Raw genomic sequence first — 19388 nt, forward strand, 5'->3', positions numbered from 1 at the left:
TTAAATAAATTAAGGCAGACTTTAGTAAGCTTATAGTAACTAAGGCTAGTTTTTATGCCTCAAAAAGTTGCAACAGTGCATCAACAATAATAATAATAAAAAGTTTAATTTTACTAATATATAATGTACATACTCACATAAGTTTGCATTTAAATCATTAAGTTCTGATAAACTATTATCTTTTTTTACTTAATACATATGTTTATATCTTTAGTTGTTTGTATCCTATAAATTACAGTTACAGTTAATTATAATGATTGCATTTTATCTTACTTAGAAAGTTATAAAAGACATACTTTTTCTTACCAAAGGTAACAATTCTAATACTTTGAAATAATATATGTTAATTATATATAGTTATGTAAAATATCAGTAAGACACAAAAAAGGATGATAAATTTTAAATGTTTAGTTTTTTAGATTTTCAAATTTTGTATTATTAAGAAAAATTTTACAGGATTTTTTATAGCATTTGATTAATTTCTGACAAAAACTGTTTATATAACTTCTCTGCAACTGAAGCGGGTACTTTTTGAATTTGTCATAGAAATATTATTACCTTGAAAAGGTAAAAGTTACTAACAAAATGAATATTTGGAAACACAAAGAATTTCTTTCCTTCAAACTCTTCAATTGATATTTTCCAGCATGACAAACTAGTGGAATTGATTAGTTTACAAAATTTTGATTGGGAAATATTTGTTCAACTGGCAAAATAGATTAGCTTTGTTATATTATGGAGAACATTGCTCATATAAATTGTTATGAACTTCTTGATATTTGTATTTTTCAGAAAATAGAACTTATAATTTTTAAAACTTACTGTAATTAGTTTAGTTTTTACTATACGATTTTTACTTTGATTTTTTATGTTAATTATGATATAAAGTTTTAAAATAGAGTTTTGTATTTTGATTAATAAAAGTAAATCAATGTCTTTTATAAGCTTCAAATTTGAAAAAAAAAAAAAAGAATTTAAGCTGTATAACTTTGTCAATTACTAAAATAGCTTATTAAAATATTTCTGTTCACAAAACTAACTTTATAAATTTCACATGTTTATAGTCAATCTTGCTTATATTAGCCTAACTAAATTTATTTTAAATAATTTAAAAATCAAATTGCACATTTAGAAACAAAGAGCTTTTAAAAAGAAACTGTTGGACATAATACTATTCAACATAAGTATTAGATATTTTTATTAAGACATACTTAATAAAAGATAAATGTTTCTAAACATAAATTTACAATTCAGTCTTATTTAATTTAACTAATTTTTGTACCAGCTTTTAGATAATATATTTCATGCTTAAAGTTTTAACTGTTTTTTATATATAGCAATGTAAAAGGCTTTTGGATGTTTCAAAATAGGTTGCCCATCATTCAGGACAAACTAAGTAATTTATACTAGTTTAAAATTTTATATAATATATGATCAGATAAGGCTTGATTAATATTATTTTGTAAACTTAGGCTAACTTGTGTTTTAGCTATATTCAGTCAATTTTCTTTTTGATGTTTTATCATGTCTCTTGACATGATAAAGTATCAAAGACAATTCAGACAACAAGGCAATTCATACTGTTTTGTTTTTGTTACTTTTGTCTTATAATTGATTTAAAACATTTAATAATTTTTTCATATTGTGTCTTCTACTAGGTATTCAGTTCATACTCTTAATTTCATTAAATATTTTAAGTACATTGTATTATTATCTTTAATGTCCAAATTAAAGTTTCCTTAGGTCAAAAATTCAGTCTAATTGATAAAAAAAGGTATAAAACACAATTAGTTATAATCTCAGGTTGATGAAAGTTGTAAATAAAAATGTTTATTAACTTTTCTATTATTTTTCTGGGTAAATTTTTATACGTTTTCCTAATTAAGTTTTCTATATGAATTTAAATGTGTCTTGCTAGAATTTAATTTCTTAATAGCAATAACTAGCAAAATCTTATTCTTTTCCCATAAGCTAGTTCACCATGTATCATTTTTGGTTTAAAATATGGAAAATTTGAATGAAGAAATTACTACCACATAAAACTAAAATATATTGCTAAAAAATAATTTTATATGCAGTTTAGGCCGCTTTTGAAAAATGCAACATTTGAGTCTTCTTTTTTTTAACCTTCTATATTTTTTATAATTTTTAATTTTATTTGAAAAAAAAGAAGTGCCTCCTAAAATTATCTTTAAATTCTGCAGAATGTGTTTTTGTGGCAATTGCCACATATAAAACAATTTTCAGATAAAATCTCTTTAGGTTGCATTTTTTGGTCCCATACAGCTTACATTGAATTGCTTTCAGAAAATCAAAAATAGCCTTTATGAAGGTTTTTTCAAATCAGCTAAAATTTTGCACACAATGTTTTTATGATACTTGCCATATGTAAAACAATTTTCAGCTTAAAACTAAACAGTTGCATTTTTATAAGCACCCTAATATGCAATTTCAGTCTAGTTTTTAAGTTATATTTTACTTAATGACAGGGCTGCCAAAAACCTGAAATTTGAGAAATTTTGAAAAAAAAAACCTAGAGTTTCAAACAAAAATTACTAAAAAAACAGGAATTTTAAACTATTTTAACATGTTAAGTAACAACATTTCGATTAGATACAAAAAAAATCTATCAAAAAAAAAATGTGTCATTCAAAAATTTTTCATTAAAAAACACCTTTTAAGTAGCTTTACACTATCTACTCAATGTTGTTGTACTATTTAAGACATTTTTTTAACTTAAGTTTAACTTTTTACTAAAAATCTACCAAAAAGCTTGATTTTTAATGACCTGGAAGAATTTTACAAAAAACATTTGGCAACCCTATGTTGAGTACATCTTATAAAATTACTTTATTCTATAATATTTTTTTATTATAATTATGTCTTCTTTTACTAAAATATTAAAAGTATGATATTTAAAATGAAAAATTTCAGTAAATATGTTTTTCTGTTCTATAAAACCTGGCTTATATTTCGTGTTTTCACCTTTTATATAAGAGCCTATGTCAAGTTCTGTAAAAAAAAGTCCTTACTATGCCCTTAATGAACAATTATGTTGTTTTTACAAGTAAACAAGCTGTATTTTTTTCATTTTTTTAATTCAAATGCATAAAAGTTAAGGAGTGTTTCGCAAGTCAAACTCATAATTTAATATTTAAGTATATTTTCATTTAAGTTTCTGGGTTATTGTTTAAAGAAAAGTTCTTAGTTATTAATTTTTAAAGTTATAAATAGAAAGTATCTTCTCTACTTATTAGTAATTTAATAAAATTTGATAAAAATTTATGTATCTTCTTACATTATATACATGATAATACTCAAAATTTGTATTAATTAACATTATTAATTTTTAAGAAAAATTAATTTAAACCTAGAATTTCGATAACATATATAGCTAAAACCTTGATTTTTTGTGCAAAAACTTGTTACTTTATGTTCAACCTTTTTTTTATTATTATAATTGAACAAATATAATTACAATGTTATTCTATTAATTATGCTTGAAAAAGATAATCCTCATAAAATGGTAAATTTAATTTTTAAGTATGTTGTTATTATATATACTTTTTTATTTTTTAATGCTGTGTACTATGTAGTCAAGAAGTATGCTGTATAAATATTAATAGTTCTTTTGGATCTTATTTTTACATCATGGTAACAAAAGTTACCATCCCACAGTGGGGCCAAATTGAGCTGAACTGGAAATAGAGAATAAAGTTCTTTAATACTTTCAAAAATAAACTTTTAATGTAATTCAAGGTTATGTCATTCTTTTGATAGGGTTGCCAAAAAACTTGGTAAAATCTGGAATTTGACAAATTAGGCTAAAAACCCTAGAATTTTGAACAAAAATCTCTAACAAACCTAAAATTTTAAATAATTTGTTAAGAAGTAAGATTTTGATTTGACCCAAAAAATCTATCATATAGATTAATTTTTTTTGTCATCAAACTTTTTTTTAAACAAATTTAAAGTAGCTTTACAGTATCTTTTTAATGTTATTATACTATTTAACACATTTTTTTACCTTGAACTTATTTCAACAAAAAATAGACCCAAAAATGTGTACTTTCAAAAACTTGGAAGAAATTTGAAAACTTGGAGAAAATTTTCCAAAAACATTTGGCAACCCTGATGTCAAGTAATGAAACTTTGATTAGATACAAAAAATATATCATAAGGATAAATTTTATTTTTGTATCATAAAAAATATTTTATTAAAAAACACATTTGAAGTAGCTTTACAGTATCTTTTCAATGTTGTTATACTATCTAAGATATTTTTTTCAACTGAAATTTAATTTTATACTATAAATGCACCAAATAATTTTTTTTACAAACCTTGAAAAATTTTACAAAAAGCTTTTGGCAACCCTGTAATAAATCTAAATTTTTACATTGGTAGTTAAGCTACAACTTGTTTTTACCTTTTAAGCTTACAAATAAGTGCTAATATTAATTTATATAAAAAATTTAGTATTCCTTTTAAATCCTTATTTTATGGAAATGTTTTTAGTAGTTTCAGATGTATATAGTTTTTAGCTATATACAAAATAGACTAAATGAGGGTAATTTCTTTCTTTAAGATACTTTATTTGACTCAAGTTAAAAATCTTGTGTAGAATAAATACTTGAGGTTAGGAAAGAAATATCTTTAATAAAATTTTACCTCATTTAAATTTCTGACAAGTTTATAAATGTTATATTTATAATAAAATATTTTTAAATGAATTATTGAAAAAAAAACACTGCCAGTGAGCTTTTAATGCACCATATTTATTTTTTTACATTTTAAATCTTAATTTTTGTGTTACTTTAAATTTTTAGTGTTTGTTCAATGTAGGTTTAGTTAGTTGGTCACTACAAATTAGATACATTAACTGATAACACCTAGTTAACTTTGTTTAAAGCAGGGTCCGAACCTACTTAGACTAGTTTGATTTTTTAAGCTCAGGCTAGTTTTTATAACTTAGATTTTTTATTTCTACTTTAGATATTAAGTACATTTAATTGATATTTTTAGGCATCCAAGCTCAATTAATATTATTGTTTAGTTTTTGCTCCTACTTTTGTCCAACTATGTAATAAACTAAGGCTAGTTTGGTGTAACTCAAGCCTCAGGTTGGTTTAAAGGTTTTCGACTGTCTAAATAAAGTTTAAAGTTATCACAAAAATGTAACTGAATATTATTTTAATTTTCCAGAGACCCTAATTATAAAAAAAATAGTGTTATAGATTGCACTAGTATCACTTCAGAATTATATATACACATTTTAAAGTTGATACTCAAGTAAAGTTCTTTTGTTGTTAAAAATTTATGAGCTTTAAAATCGTAATATGACAAAGCTAATTTTTTTGCCTTTTTTTTAAATATTAATGGTCAATTTTTTACAGGTTTGCATGCATGGAAAACATCATTTGTTAGTTTACAAAAGCATTTATTTATCTCAGTTCTTATACTTTGACCCTGTTTATCACTTCAATAAGCTTGTAAAATTTAAAGCTTTTGTTACCTTAAAACATAATCCATAAAGGTGTTAATATTAAGGCATAAAAAAATAAAATATATGGCAGCTGGTAAAAATGTTCGAAAATAATAAAATTGTATATACGCTATTTTCCCACAAACTTGTTGTTATGATTTTTCCATAATAATAAAAGTTTGACTTTATTGTAGTCTCTTAATTTTTTATTTATAAGCCGATAAATAAAAACGTACCAAATTTAAATGTTAAGAGCAAACAAATAATCTGTGCGCTATAGTTTTTTGATTTGAATAGAAATATTTGTTTAAATAGTTGTGCATTTTATTAATTTAATTATCCAATCTGTCAAAGTTATTTTTTATCCTAAATTAGCTTACATAAATAACCATTTAAACAACTATAATATATCAAAGTAATTACAGGTTTCAAAATAGTCTTTGTATCAAAACCGGATCACTTATGAACTACCTCTTGTGATTTATATAATTTATGAACTTTTATTAATCAAGTACAATAGTAACACTCGTGTATATACAGAACGTTACCATTTACATATATTAAAAGTATATGTTTACTGTAACTACAATTTTTGAAAAGATTATGATAATCATCTTTTAAATGAATAAATCATATTTACTAAACTATTAGCCATTTTTAGTTTGAAATTTACCTATAATTTAATAAAGTAGTTTTTAAAAGTATGAGTTTTGTTAGTTTTCTAGACACAAGTTAAAGCTATTTAGATATTTGAGAGTTTTTATGATTATAATTTTTTAATTGTTCATGTAAGTTAAAATAAGTTTACCTGTAGAAAGTATTGTTGTATATTGAAAGTATCTCAAATTAAACTGCTCGATTTAATTAAAACTAAACCAAGATAAATTTGGTGAGAATTTGTATATAAGTTAAACATATAACAAAAAATAAAATTTAATATTGGTCTATTGATTGAGGTATTTTTTCATCTTTATAACTTACAATAAATAATTTTTATTAAATTAAACAAATACTATTTTTAAAGTTTCAAGAAGTTTTCAATATGTTTTATTTCTTAACTTTTGTTTTACTTATAAATTTAAAGTCACATTTAAAAATCATGTTACATACAAAACTTTTTTTTCGATTCAAGTTAAACCCATTTAAAAAAGTTAGTTAAAAAACTTTTTGTATTTTAAAACAAGATAATTTATTAGTACTAATGGTAAACCTTGAAGTATTAATTCAAACAAAGTATTTTTATTTTGTTGTAATACACATATGTTTTTGATTACACGAACGAACATTTGGACAATCAAATAATTTGTAGGGACTTTACTTTTATTTGCATTTTGAAAAAATATAGCACCGTACAACTCAAAAATGCCTCGCACCTCATCTTCAAGAGACAGCCACAGACGCGGCAGCCGCAGTTCGAAGGAGGAGAGGCGCCGTAGAAAGCGCAGAAGTCGCAGCAAAAGCGAAGAATTGATAGTGTCGCGGCCCTGCTTCAGCAACGGCAGCAGCAAAAGGCTTAAGCTGAACAAGATGGACTTGCAAATCACCATTGAAAACGACGCGAAGCCGCGGGCTAAGAGTAACGTGCTGGTGAACAACATGATCAGGGGAGGAAGCGACGCGGAAATGGAAGACGACGCGTCGGCCAAATCATCGGAGGTAAAAAAAGATGGAGTTGAAGAAGAGCGAAATTTGGACGAGCTCGATTTGGAAATAGGCGACGAGTTCGATCTAAAGAGCGAAGCCAGCGGGAGCGGCGAAGAAGGAAGCAAGGTTTCAGATGAGACGAAAGAGGAGAGTAGTAGTGACGAGGATGACGTAATGGGGTACGCGTTCAGCAATAACAACGACCTTCTGACCGCTGATATCGCGCAAGACCGACCCATTTCGCCCATTGTGTTTGAAAAACGCGATTACGAAGACGGTTTGAACGAAGCCGAAGATGAAAAAATGAATTTGAGTCAAGACAGTTTTGTTGATTTGGACGAGCCAGCTCCTCCAGGCGTGGATGAAAATGCGTCAGATAATGAAAGAAGTTCTTCTGTTGGTCGTTCGAAAGTAATGTTGCCAAAGAAAATTAAAGCTGAAAAGAAAGATCGTGACCGTCAGCTGCTAAAGCAGTTTTTTGAAATGGCACATTTTTATTTGATCAAGTCCAACAATAAGGACAACGTAGACATTGCAAAAAGGCAAGGTGTTTGGTCTACATTGCGAATAAATGAAGTAAAACTCAATGACTCTTTCAAACAAGCCAATAACGTTATCTTAGTATTTAGTGTCAAAGAAAGTGGTCGTTTTCAAGGAATAGCACGCTTAAGACAACAGTCTCAGAAAGATTACTCTCCTTATCCGAACTGGGTTTTACCTCCTGGAATGAGCAAGCATGTATTAGGGGGAGTCTTTAAAATAGATTGGCTATGCAAACACGACCTATCTTTCTCGCAAACAATGAGTTTGAGAAATACTTGGAACGAAGATAAGCCGATCAAGATAGGAAGAGACGGGCAAGAAATTGAACCATTGGCCGCCATCCAACTGTGCTCTTTGTTTCCTCACGATGAACACGTAGATTTAGAACACATTATTCAGATCAGCAAGAGATTCAACCGCCAAAGCAGCGACTTTGTTCCCCATCAACCCAAAACTTTTCAAAATTTCAACAGGAGGCAAAATCATCAAAACTCCGGTCGAAACCACTTCAGAAACAAAACTGCACCGGCGTACAGCTCGAGGGGACAGCCTGGAAGGAGCCCTCCTCGCTCACACAACTACCAGCTCAACTCAACCGTTTCAATGGTTTCTTCTTCGCAAAACGGCAACGGACATAAGAAGCTGCCGTCGCAAGTTTCGATGACGCACAAATCCCGCCTCGGAGATTACGGCAGCAGCAGCAGGTACAAAATGAACAGTTTTGCGAAAAGTCACGAAGACGCGTGCGACGAATTCGTTCGCAGAGCCAAAGTTGACAAAGTTCCTTACAAATCTTCGAGGCGACGCAGCAGAAGTTACTCGTCGTCTTCAGGTGGCTATAGCGACAGAGAAAGTATTTCACCGGAGCCTCGGCGCAGAAAAGAACACAAGAGAGAAAAGAAAAGGTACAGCTATGATGAGTATGAGGATGATCGCCATGACGAATACGGAAAGAGGTAAGATTAAACAAATTAAAATATATATCTAAGTCTTGGATCGACAGTTTTTGTGATTAACAGGTCAGGTTTTCTAGGAAACGTTTTCATGAGCAAAAAATGCTCATAAAAACGTTTCTTAGATTGCTTACAAAAAATGTTTTGTAAGCAATAAAATTTACTCACAGTTAGTTTGTTATCATATTTGTTATAAAAAATTAAATTTTGTTTGTTTTGCAAGAGCAGTTTTCAAGCTAAAAACTACGCTGAGCACCATAGATTTTCCTATGGCTAGCCATAGTTGGTTAACCTCTATCTAATTGTTTCTTCAAAAATAGTTTTCTATTTTAAATTAATTAAGGTAGAATTTATTAACTGTAGCTAAAGATTGTAGCGCAAAAAAATTGTTTAGAATCAATGTTAAAGAATAATAATAATAATAAGATTTTAATAGTATCGACAGTATAATATAAAAATATAAGAGGTTTTCACTTATTTAAGAAGTTATTTTTGAAGTAGGAATTAAAGTAGCAACATTACTAAATAAATTTAAAAATTAATTAACAAATAAATAATGGCAGGTCGAGAAAATACGTGGAAAGTTCCGATGAAAGTTCTTCTGATTACCGTTACGAGAGGCGGGACGACGGCAGGTCGCGCCGACACAGGAGTGAGGAGGAAGAAATTTACTACACTAGGGGTCGCTCCAGAGACAGCGATTACGACGAATACCAAAAATCCAAGGAGTATCGGTACAAAAGCAGCAGGGCCTACAAGGAGTCGAGGGAGCAGGATTCCAAATACGACAGGTCGGAGTACAAGCGCGCCAAATACTACGATGACAGGCACAAAGAGTACAGAGGCTCCAAGTATCACGCGGAGTACAAAAAATCCGGAAGATCCCGCAAACACGACGGTCATTGAATAACAGTAAGATGTGTTTAAAAAATCTTATATCAAAAATATTTTTTTTCTAGAAAAAAAAAAGTTCATTAAAATGCTGGTAGATGATACACGGTTAGGCCAGTCTTGTTTTTAGACATTTCTTTTGCGCTATAAATTCTATTTGCCGCATTAAGTGTTATTTGTTTTCTTTAAGGCAACTTTACCGACTCTTTAGAATTTAAATTGATGATGAAGATTAGCATAAATTTATTTTGATTTGCTGCTTCTCATATGACTGCGCCAATTTAGTTACAAAATATTAATACTTTGTAACTTTTTTCTTTTCAAAGATGTGATATTGTTTTTTTTTTGTGCCTCTATAAAATGATGCAGGAAATAAATTACTTTGTTGCTTTAGATATTTTGTTATAACTTCCATGAATTTAATCACATATTTAAATTAATAAATTTATATATAAATATATCTAAATAATGTGAAGTACATATATGTTTGCACACAAATAATTTTCAAGATTTTTGTTAAACAAACTAAATAATATTTTTTTATTTATTAAAGTATTACGCTATTTTTTAAAACAAGTTAATAAAAAATTACTTTACTGAAACTATAGATAGCGCTAACTCCAGTTTTTTAAATATAATACACCACTTAGTAAAAAAACTAAACTAATTACAATAAAACAAGCAAAATCCTACGGTTAAATAACTTTATATGTACTATTTTAATGTTTAATAAAGTAACGTACACAAAAAATGGATAAAAAAGTGTCTTTTAGTTTACAGTACTACAAGATATCTCGAAATCATTATTAAACATTAAGGTCGAAAATTAAAAAACTGTTAATAAGTTTTAATTTTTATACACACGGAAAAATATATAATTACAAAGTTATTATTAATATTTAAAGTTTTAAATTAGTTTCGTTTATTAAAGAAAAAAACATATAAATAATCACTTAGTAAACTTATTCATAGAAAAAAAACAAAAACTGATTTTATTAAATTTCTTTATATTAATTTTCATTTTATTATATAGTACATCAAGTTATAACATTTCTATTTACCTAAATTAATTTATCAGTAACGTATTCTACTTTTAAATGACCCTTATTTTAGTAGCACCATAAAATAATTAAAGCAGTTTTTGACCACAAGAATAATCAATTTTTTGAAGATTTTTCTGTAAGTAGTGTTACTCTGATTGTAAGACTAGATAGAAACTGATGCCATAGTAGTGCTAATCTTAACATATCAGCACGAATTTTGAGGTAACATTTTAGTAATAAAAAGACACAAGTGACTTAGTTTATTTCCCTTTGATTTCGTTGTAATTAGAAAATTAACAAAAATTTGTTTTAATAATAAAAAAATCTTTGCTTAAAGTTGTTTGGTAAAAAAACTAAATGTTTAAAAGTTAAACCTTTAACTAATGTAGATCAGTGATCTGCTAGATCCGATCTTATTGCTAAAATTATTCAATAAAAGATCCGGCCTGATTCTAGTTTCAAAAATACATCCGAACCCAATTAATTTAGAATAGCAAATGTTTTTTTTCTAGAAACAAAACGTCAACATTAGAAAACAGTTTAACTAAAAGTTCCCCAAAAAAGCCTAGTAATCATCAAGAATAAACAAATGCAGTTAAACACAGTATAAGATACTATTTAAAGTTGTATTTTGTACTGTAAATTTTAGAAAAAGTTCACGTCGCTATAAAACTTAATAAAAAACCCAAAAGTTAATTTGTAATATATTTTTTCTTAAATGGATTGATAGAATATTATTAATTCATTGTAGTTTTGCTTCCTTATTTTCATAATACACTTGATTTTTTAAATAGATTATTCTCAATTTTACTTTTCTAACAAGTTTAGACAACTTATCTAGTCGGTGGGCCAAATACGGCTTATGTACATAGCGGATCATTTTAGACTGATTCGACAAAATTTTAGCAGGCAACCTACTTTTGAAATCGTATAAATAAAAATAGTTATCTATGCACAAAATTATAACTATATAATCGTACTTGTAAAACTTATTTAAACAGTTAGTTTTTTTAAACTGGTCATTTACTTCAAAGAATAATCATAGACCGCATCCTACAAAAAGAATTAAAAGTTTTGTTAAAAGCTTTTATTAAATATTTGTTTTCAAATGTATTATCAATTTGATTTGCATTATACAGTAACCTTTAAAAATAGGTTCAATAGAGTTTTGCGTTAAAGTATTTACAAGTATGTATAGTTTTCAAAAAATATGCGGCCTGCAATGATTTGTTTTCTATATGTCCAGCCCGCAAAAAAACTTCTGGTAAAATTTCTAATTTGCCTACAACACAAGTTTCCCACGCCAAATATAGACTATAATGAATAAAAATATTCATAAGTAATTTATCACTAACAATTTTTTAAAGTTAACGTTTATCTTTATATATAAAAAAATTAGATTTGTTTTTCTACCATGCAAAAAATCAATCACTCTTAGCTTTCTACCTCAGCTCCTAGACTAATACTTCATAATTTTGTTTAGGAAACAAGACAAAAACTTAAAACCAAGAAACTACTGAAAAAAATTGACCTTTTTAAAAAAGTAGTTTCTCCTGTTATCAGAAGCATTTTTTCGGTTGAGTTCGTACTTAATTTGTGGGTTCCAAGTATTTTTCTTTAATTTCAGCTTGATAAGTAGCTGCTGTAAATAACAACCAATGATGCTGAACAACAGTTTAGATCATTATTAAACTTATTTAAGTGTATTTTTTAAATGAGATCGTTGCCGCATTGTTGTTCTAATACTCTATATTGTTCGAGCAAGAAAACATACTCGATCTCCAAAACATTTGTCAACTACGATTTCTATTAAAATGATAATGATGCAATTTTTACTAAAAATAGATTTTTTCTAACTATTAAAAGGTTTTTGAGTACTAGCTCATTACTAAACTAATTAAGTTTACAATAATTGAAAGTTGCCGATGAATAATAAATATAAACACCTACAATAATCATTTTATTATAGTTCAACAGCTTAAGACTTTTTTTTTTGTTACTTTAAGTATCTATAAACAAAGTTAAATATAAGTAAAGCTAATTTATTTAAAGTATCACCTTATTTTAAATTAAAAGCTAACTATGTTTTGTTTGCTTTGAAAAAAACTAATAATTTTAAGCCAAAAATTTATATAAAACCTTTTTTGTACATAAGCTTATTTTATTGTAAATTAAATATCTACTTAAACTTCTACTAAAGACTTTTAGGAAACGACAAAAAAGGTCTCAAAATGTTTGGTCCTAGGACTTGGTGTACGAAAAAACCTTTCGGTTATCGAGTCGGACACCACTTAGATACATATTAACGTCTTTTCCAGGACTATTCTTGAATACCTTGTTTACTTAATAACAACGAATAAAAAAATAATATAAAACATTATAATAGTTTTTTTGTAAAAAAGAATGTAATAGATTCACTAAATATTTATTTTTGATTTAAACTATTTTTATTAAACCGTATGCTAATATAAAACTTTTGCAACAAAAAAAAAAACTATTGTTTGGAAGTTAATGAACGAATTACACATAAAGAACAAAGAGGCAAATAAACACGAAAATAAATGTTTATTTTTACGCTTGAATTTTTAACTTGTTGTTTGGTGGGCTTAACAATAGATATGATATGCTTTAATTTATCCTTTATTTCAGCAATATTTTCGTCATTGAAATTATATAAAAACAACAAGCTTATTTTAGTGAGTCACTGATTAAAATTTGGAGTTTGCATATTATCTAATTAAATTGTAAAGCTAAAGTTTATAGTACACAATTATACAACAAACAAATTTTACATCATTTAATTAGAACGCGCTTAGTTTTTTAACATTTTTTTCAAATTATAACATTTGAGTAAAAACTATATTACAACGATACTTACAAACTATTACTAAAAAACTAATATACTAAAGTATACAACATAATACACTTCAAGCAATAAAAAACTTACATTTTTATAGTTTGAATAAAATTTAAATGATTAAAAAACTGTAATAACATATATCAACAAACGTTTGTGCTATTTAATTTAGCTATTTTTTTAAGTTAAATTGTTATACTTATTCAACCGTTGATATTTATTTATTTAATTTCGAAGATAAAGTGTAACTAGGTAAAAATAATCTTTAGCATAATATGATTTGAGTATGAAACTATACAGGAGTCGGCAAATTGCGGCCCGCGGGCTAAATGCGGTCCTCAAAGCATGCGGCCCGTGAGCTAATTTTTAGCCAAAAAACGACATTTTAAAATACATAAAATAAACGGTTTCGCAGTAAAATAAACAATTAGTCTCTTAACCTAATGAAAACTTTTGAAAGGTGCTATTTTACTGCTTATTTTGTTATATTTTGGTTTAAGATAGTATTTTTCTATTAATTACTATACTTGTTTTTAAGTTACTGCGGCCCTCAACAACTTTTTTCTAAAAAATGCGGCCCGCGAGTTACAAAATGCTGCCGACCTCTGAACTATATATATATATATTATAACTATATATATTGCAGTTTATAAAGTCTTTTTGGCGCTAAAAATATATTATTGAAAAAAATATATAACTGTTAAATCTTAAAATGAAAACTGTTACAGAATTAGAATAACTTATTTTTTGCATCTTTTAGAAAAAGCATAATCAAAAAACAGCTATTTAAGACTTTTTAACGAAACAAATTATCACAAAAAATGATTTAAAAATAAAGACTAATATTAAAATTTCACTACAAAACATACTAGACTATTTTCAAATAACAAAATAATTTTGATTTTGTAGTTTAGTATAAAATGTTTAGAATTACTATTTTTAAAAATAAATTCAAAAATGAAAACAACTTTTGTTAAAAACATTTTGTATTTTTTCTTTGTATATATTTTGTGGCTTTAAAATTATTAAGTTTTTCATACTTTCTGTGAGAGATGTATTTTTAAAAACACTTTCCTTTAAAACTTTGTTTTAATTATACAAAGGAATTTCAAAAAATTATGACATCCTACTTTTGATATTTTTTTCTTGTTTTTAGATTTCTTACAGTTCTAGTGTCTTTTTTGATAAACACATCTAGGAGCCTTGTTAATACGTAAATTGAGTTCATTTAGTCTAGTTTTGGTTGTTTTACCAAAATACTACAAAATATATCCAACCAGACTCATGAAAAGTTAATTAAATATTAATTACATAGATTCATCCTAATTTTATGCACTGTAACGTTTTTAAGAGTTTAGTTTTTTATTTTTATACATGAGCTGCCAGTTAGGATTACTACCAATTTTAATATAAAAACATTTTAAACTGTTTATTTCTTTACATGTCTTTACTTTGGAACTTATATTTTTCGAAATCTTTTTTTTTTACTGAATGAAAAAACACATTTTTAGCTTTAAAACACTTATTTAAAGTGTGTTTGAAACATGCTAGTCTGAATTTATTTTAATTCTAATACTTTAATAATTTTCAATGAGAAAACAATTAAAAGTTTTTTATCCAAAGTTTTTTTTAACAGTCTTTATCTCTGCCATGTTCTTGACTTCCACACTTTTTGGCTTTTAGTGTTGAGATTATAACCTTGTGAGTGTTTGCCGTGTCACCAATGAATTTTTTTTCAGTTAAACAGATAGTTTTTTATTTCAATATTTTGTCAGTTTAATATCAAATTTGAAAGGGGAGGTAGAATTACAGGTGATGCTAAATTTCTTGCTTGACCTTCAAAAAACATTTATCGTTGTAGAGGTAAGAGTAAGTCTGATGTTTTTTTCTACCATAAAATAAATAAAAGTATTATTGAAATATGACTATTCAAAAGTATAAATTTAAGTGTTTGTTAGCAAAGAATCGAGCCTGCATATACCTACTTTAGCTTCTATTCTTTCCTTACAGTATTTTTTTATTACAGAGCTCTGTTGTAGTGTGTTAACCCGTTAACACACTGAAATAAGTGTAAGTGTAATAAAGAAAGAATATTGTTTAATTTGTTATTTTCCAAGTTTGGCATTTTCAATATGACACGTTCAGTTCGAACCAGCACACAGTTCCAACCCGAATCAACTCCAGCCCGCACAATTCCCAACCGATAAATTAAAAGTAAAACAAAATAAAATTTAAAAATATAAATAAAAGAAAACAAGACAATATAGTAAGAATCACAAACTTTACCCACAAACGGTCGCTTCAGTACTTCGTACTTAATCCCGCTTGGTTAGATCACAACAGCGGTTTCTCGCGACTATTCCTGCCTGATGAGTCCTAATAAGGACGAAACCGGTCGTAGGATTGTCTCGGATGCTGTTGTTGTTGATCGTGCGGTGAAGTTCATTGTTTATATTATAGTAAGAAAAAAAGTTCTCGACCGAGGGTAAGGTTTAGGGGTAACAGTGATAGTAAATAAAAATGAACAAAGTTTCGGGTTAGAACTAACTGGGATGGTAATTGTGCTGGTGAAAATTGATTCGAGTGAGAGTTGTTTGGGTTAACATTTATTCGGTTTGGAATTGTGCGGTTGGGAATTGTGAGTAAACATATTTCAACAAGCTTTTTTAACTAAAAGTGCATAACTTGTTATTCCTAATAAACGACTTATCAGAACAAAAAGTTTCTGATGGTAATAAGTAAACAAAACTAATTTCTAAACACATATATTTATTATAATATTTAGTTTTTAAGGTTTACTGTTTATTGCAGTCATTCTTAAAAAGTCGTGTTTAAGTGTTCACTTGACCTATTTAAATATTAAACAATATAAACCCTCAAACTATTTTAAACACTTAAAAGCCATTTCAATTGAAAAAATAAATAATGTAAATTACTTAGTATCTTTTTTAAGCTAAATTTTTTTGTTTTATTTACTTGTTTCCAATTCATAGTGATTTTTTTTAACAATGAATTTTTAAAGAACATTAATGAAATATTTTTTTTAATTTTATAAAAACTTGTCGAATGTAAGCTCTATCCAAAAATCGATAGTAGTTAAATAACATGCAGCTGTTTCACGTTGAATTATGTTACAACTTTAGAAATTTATAAAACATTGAGTATGTTTTAATATAAAAAATTGCAACTATGCAGTTTTGATTAATGTTTTGTCTCTACAGCTAGTTTTAGAGTTGAACTTTTAGTTTAAATTTTTTTACCATGAATTAGTTTAAAATTATTTGACAAAAGACTTAAGTATCAAAATTCTTTTGAAACTTCTTTTATCATAACACATCAAAATAGTTTAATCGGTTGAAGTCTATCTTAGCTTATTAAATAAACTGGCAACACCGTTAAAAGTCTTAAGTATCATTACTCATAATTTGTAGAATTTTAAATTTAACATAGTTACTATTTATTAGGTGTTCCAACTGTAAAGAACTGTGAGGTCTCTATTTGAAATAAAGTTTCCCAAAGGAAGATTTTTCAGGCGATTTTAGTAAGTAGGGGGGCAATAAATACTTAGGTGGGATGACTAGTAAGGAATTAAAAACCAACATAAACTATTTGTTTTGGGGTTCATAATTAAGAGTATAAAAGGGTCTGAAAGACAATTGACGGAAAGCTTGAAACTTACACTATATACTTTGGGGTTTATAATAAAGGATGACGATATTTTTTTGGTTCTCTAAAAAAGGGCGATGAAGAAAATGAGTTTGGAAAACACTGTTTTATAACAAGTACTTAAATAAAGTTCAAGAACTCTTTCTATTTTATAGTCAAAAACGATAAAAACAGCATTAATATTGTTCTTAGTTTGAAATTAATTTTAAAACAGTACGGCTACTTGATATAAATTACTTAGAGTATAAATTTTATATTTTTAATAAATCTATTTTATATCTCTTATTATGTTTAGATTTTTTTGTATTTATAAATATATGTTTGCAGCGTAAAAGTTCAATTAATCCGATCATTAATTTATAACTTTTTGAAAGTTAAACTTTACAAACTTAGAATTGTAAATAGTTTTTTAAATCATGAATAATGAAATAATTTAATATGACTTTATATTTTAAGAAAACTTTGGACTTTTGGTTAATAAAAGCGTTTTATTTTATACTAACAACAAAGCTCTTTTTACAAGTCTTTTATTTCTAAAAAACTAAAGCGGTAATATAAGTCTGCAAAAAATAACACAAATTGCAGTTTTTTTATAAAAACATTAGTTGTATCTTTGTTGACCGAGTTCAAAAACTCTACATGACATAACAGTTATATATACATATAATTTCTAAATTAAACCTTTTTCTACAATATAATTACTGTATATGATACTTTAAGTCCTTAAACTAAATACAAAAATTTTTTTTACGTTATTTTAATTTTTTACAAGTTTTGTGAAAATTAATCTGATGTTAAACAACTAAAATTTACATCTACCTTATTTATTGAACTGTATTATTTACTTTAAACTATAGAGCATGGTTTCCTAAACTGACCCAAATGGCCCCCCTTGGGTGCCGTTACAGAAATTTTAAAGACCATGAGCAGCAAAGGGACCAAAGGGGTGGAGGCATGAGCAATAAAGAGATTACAGGGGGACTATGAGGTCATAATCTGAAACTTACATTAGATATTTTGGAGTTAATGATGAAGGTCAAAAAAAAAGGTCTTAGGCGTTTTTAATGGTGGTTTTGAAACTTATGCTAGATACTATGGAAAATATTTAGGGGACCAGAAGCCGTAAAAGGGTGAGACACAAGGCCATAATTTGAAACTTACACTGATATTCTGAAGTTGATGATGAAAATCATAAAAAAAAAAAAAAAGGTCTTGGGCAGTTTTAATGTTAGTTTTTTGAGAAGTCTTGTTGGAGGGAGCCATAGCTTTTATGTTTTTAAAAGAGGGCTTTAAAAAAAGTTTGGAAAACCCTATTATAGGGTCAATTAATTAATTCAACTAAATCGCATAAGTAGCACAACTTGCATGCTTTTTTAAAGTTTAAACAAATAAAAATTGACAAAAAAATATGCTTACGAAGCATTAATTTTAGGCTTGTATATAAATTGTAATTTTTAAATTAATAACAAAGTATAACATTTGACACATGATACTTTTAAAACTTGTAAAACAAATTAAAGTTGATGAAAAAGTACAATGGTACTTATTTCGAACTCTCTAATAAAACTTTTTAAATTACACAAGTTTATGTACACACATACACAGTGCACACTTTAACTTTTTCAACTGAGAGTTCTTTTTTGTGAATCACACTTTCTTGGCCTTCCCCCATTTTTAGGGGTGGGCCTCAGTTACTTCCTCGAGGCTCCTGCGTTTTTTTTTTTACATTCTTGTAAGGTCTACCTCGGATTCTTCAGCTCCGATGAGGGCTTCCTAGATCGGCCCCTGTATTCATCTTTGAAGTGGCCAGACCCTTACTTACTCTCCCTCATACCTTCTTGACAACTTTCTAATACTGGAATGTAGACTTAAAAACTAAAACTTTACAATCAAATTTCTGAAAACATGCGTTAGTATAGCCAAAACGTATTTTCTAATATTTTTCTTGGTTATGTAAATTTTGTGTGCATTAAATATTCTCAGTTTTTCGAGTTTAATTCTAATAACTTTTCAAAAACTCTAACTCGTAAAAAGTTTTATGAAATGAACTGTAAAATGTGGTTATTCTTATTACTAATTCATGCTGGTATGAATTTCAATTATAATTGCTGACCTCCCAATAAAATATTAACTGTCAACATAATGAAGGTTAAATTTTAGGTTATTAGAACTGACTTTAGTGTTTTTTAATTTTGCGTAAATAATCTAATCTTAATAATCTTTTAAAAAAATTCTTAACTTTTATAAATCTATGTCTTATAAAAATCAGGTACTTTAAAAATATAATTAAAAAATTTACGTGGTTGAA

At 27.1% G+C, this 19388-nt stretch overlaps 1 protein-coding gene across 2 annotated transcripts; it reads left to right on the forward strand.

The window, feature by feature from the left end:
• Window positions 1-461: 461 nt before the first annotated feature.
• Window positions 462-9907, forward strand: LOC145849689 (uncharacterized). Of its 2 annotated transcripts, none has more exons than XM_082954706.1 (4): window positions 462-1396; window positions 5395-5420; window positions 5909-8626; window positions 9187-9907. In XM_082954706.1, the coding sequence occupies exons 3-4, from the start codon at window positions 6846-6848 to the stop codon at window positions 9527-9529; spliced, it is 2124 nt and encodes a 707-aa protein (XP_082810832.1). In that variant the 5' UTR covers window positions 462-1396; window positions 5395-5420; window positions 5909-6845; the 3' UTR covers window positions 9530-9907. The 2 variants fall into 2 exon arrangements, with proteins under 2 accessions (XP_082810832.1, XP_082810833.1); XM_082954707.1 differs by lacking the exon at window positions 462-1396 and adding an exon at window positions 4512-5290.
• The last annotated feature ends 9481 nt before the right edge of the window (window positions 9908-19388 follow it).

This window comes from Thalia democratica, chromosome 2 (assembly GCF_965202585.1).
Source record: "Thalia democratica chromosome 2, ktThaDemo2.hap1.1, whole genome shotgun sequence".
NCBI lineage: Eukaryota > Metazoa > Chordata > Thaliacea > Salpida > Salpidae > Thalia > Thalia democratica.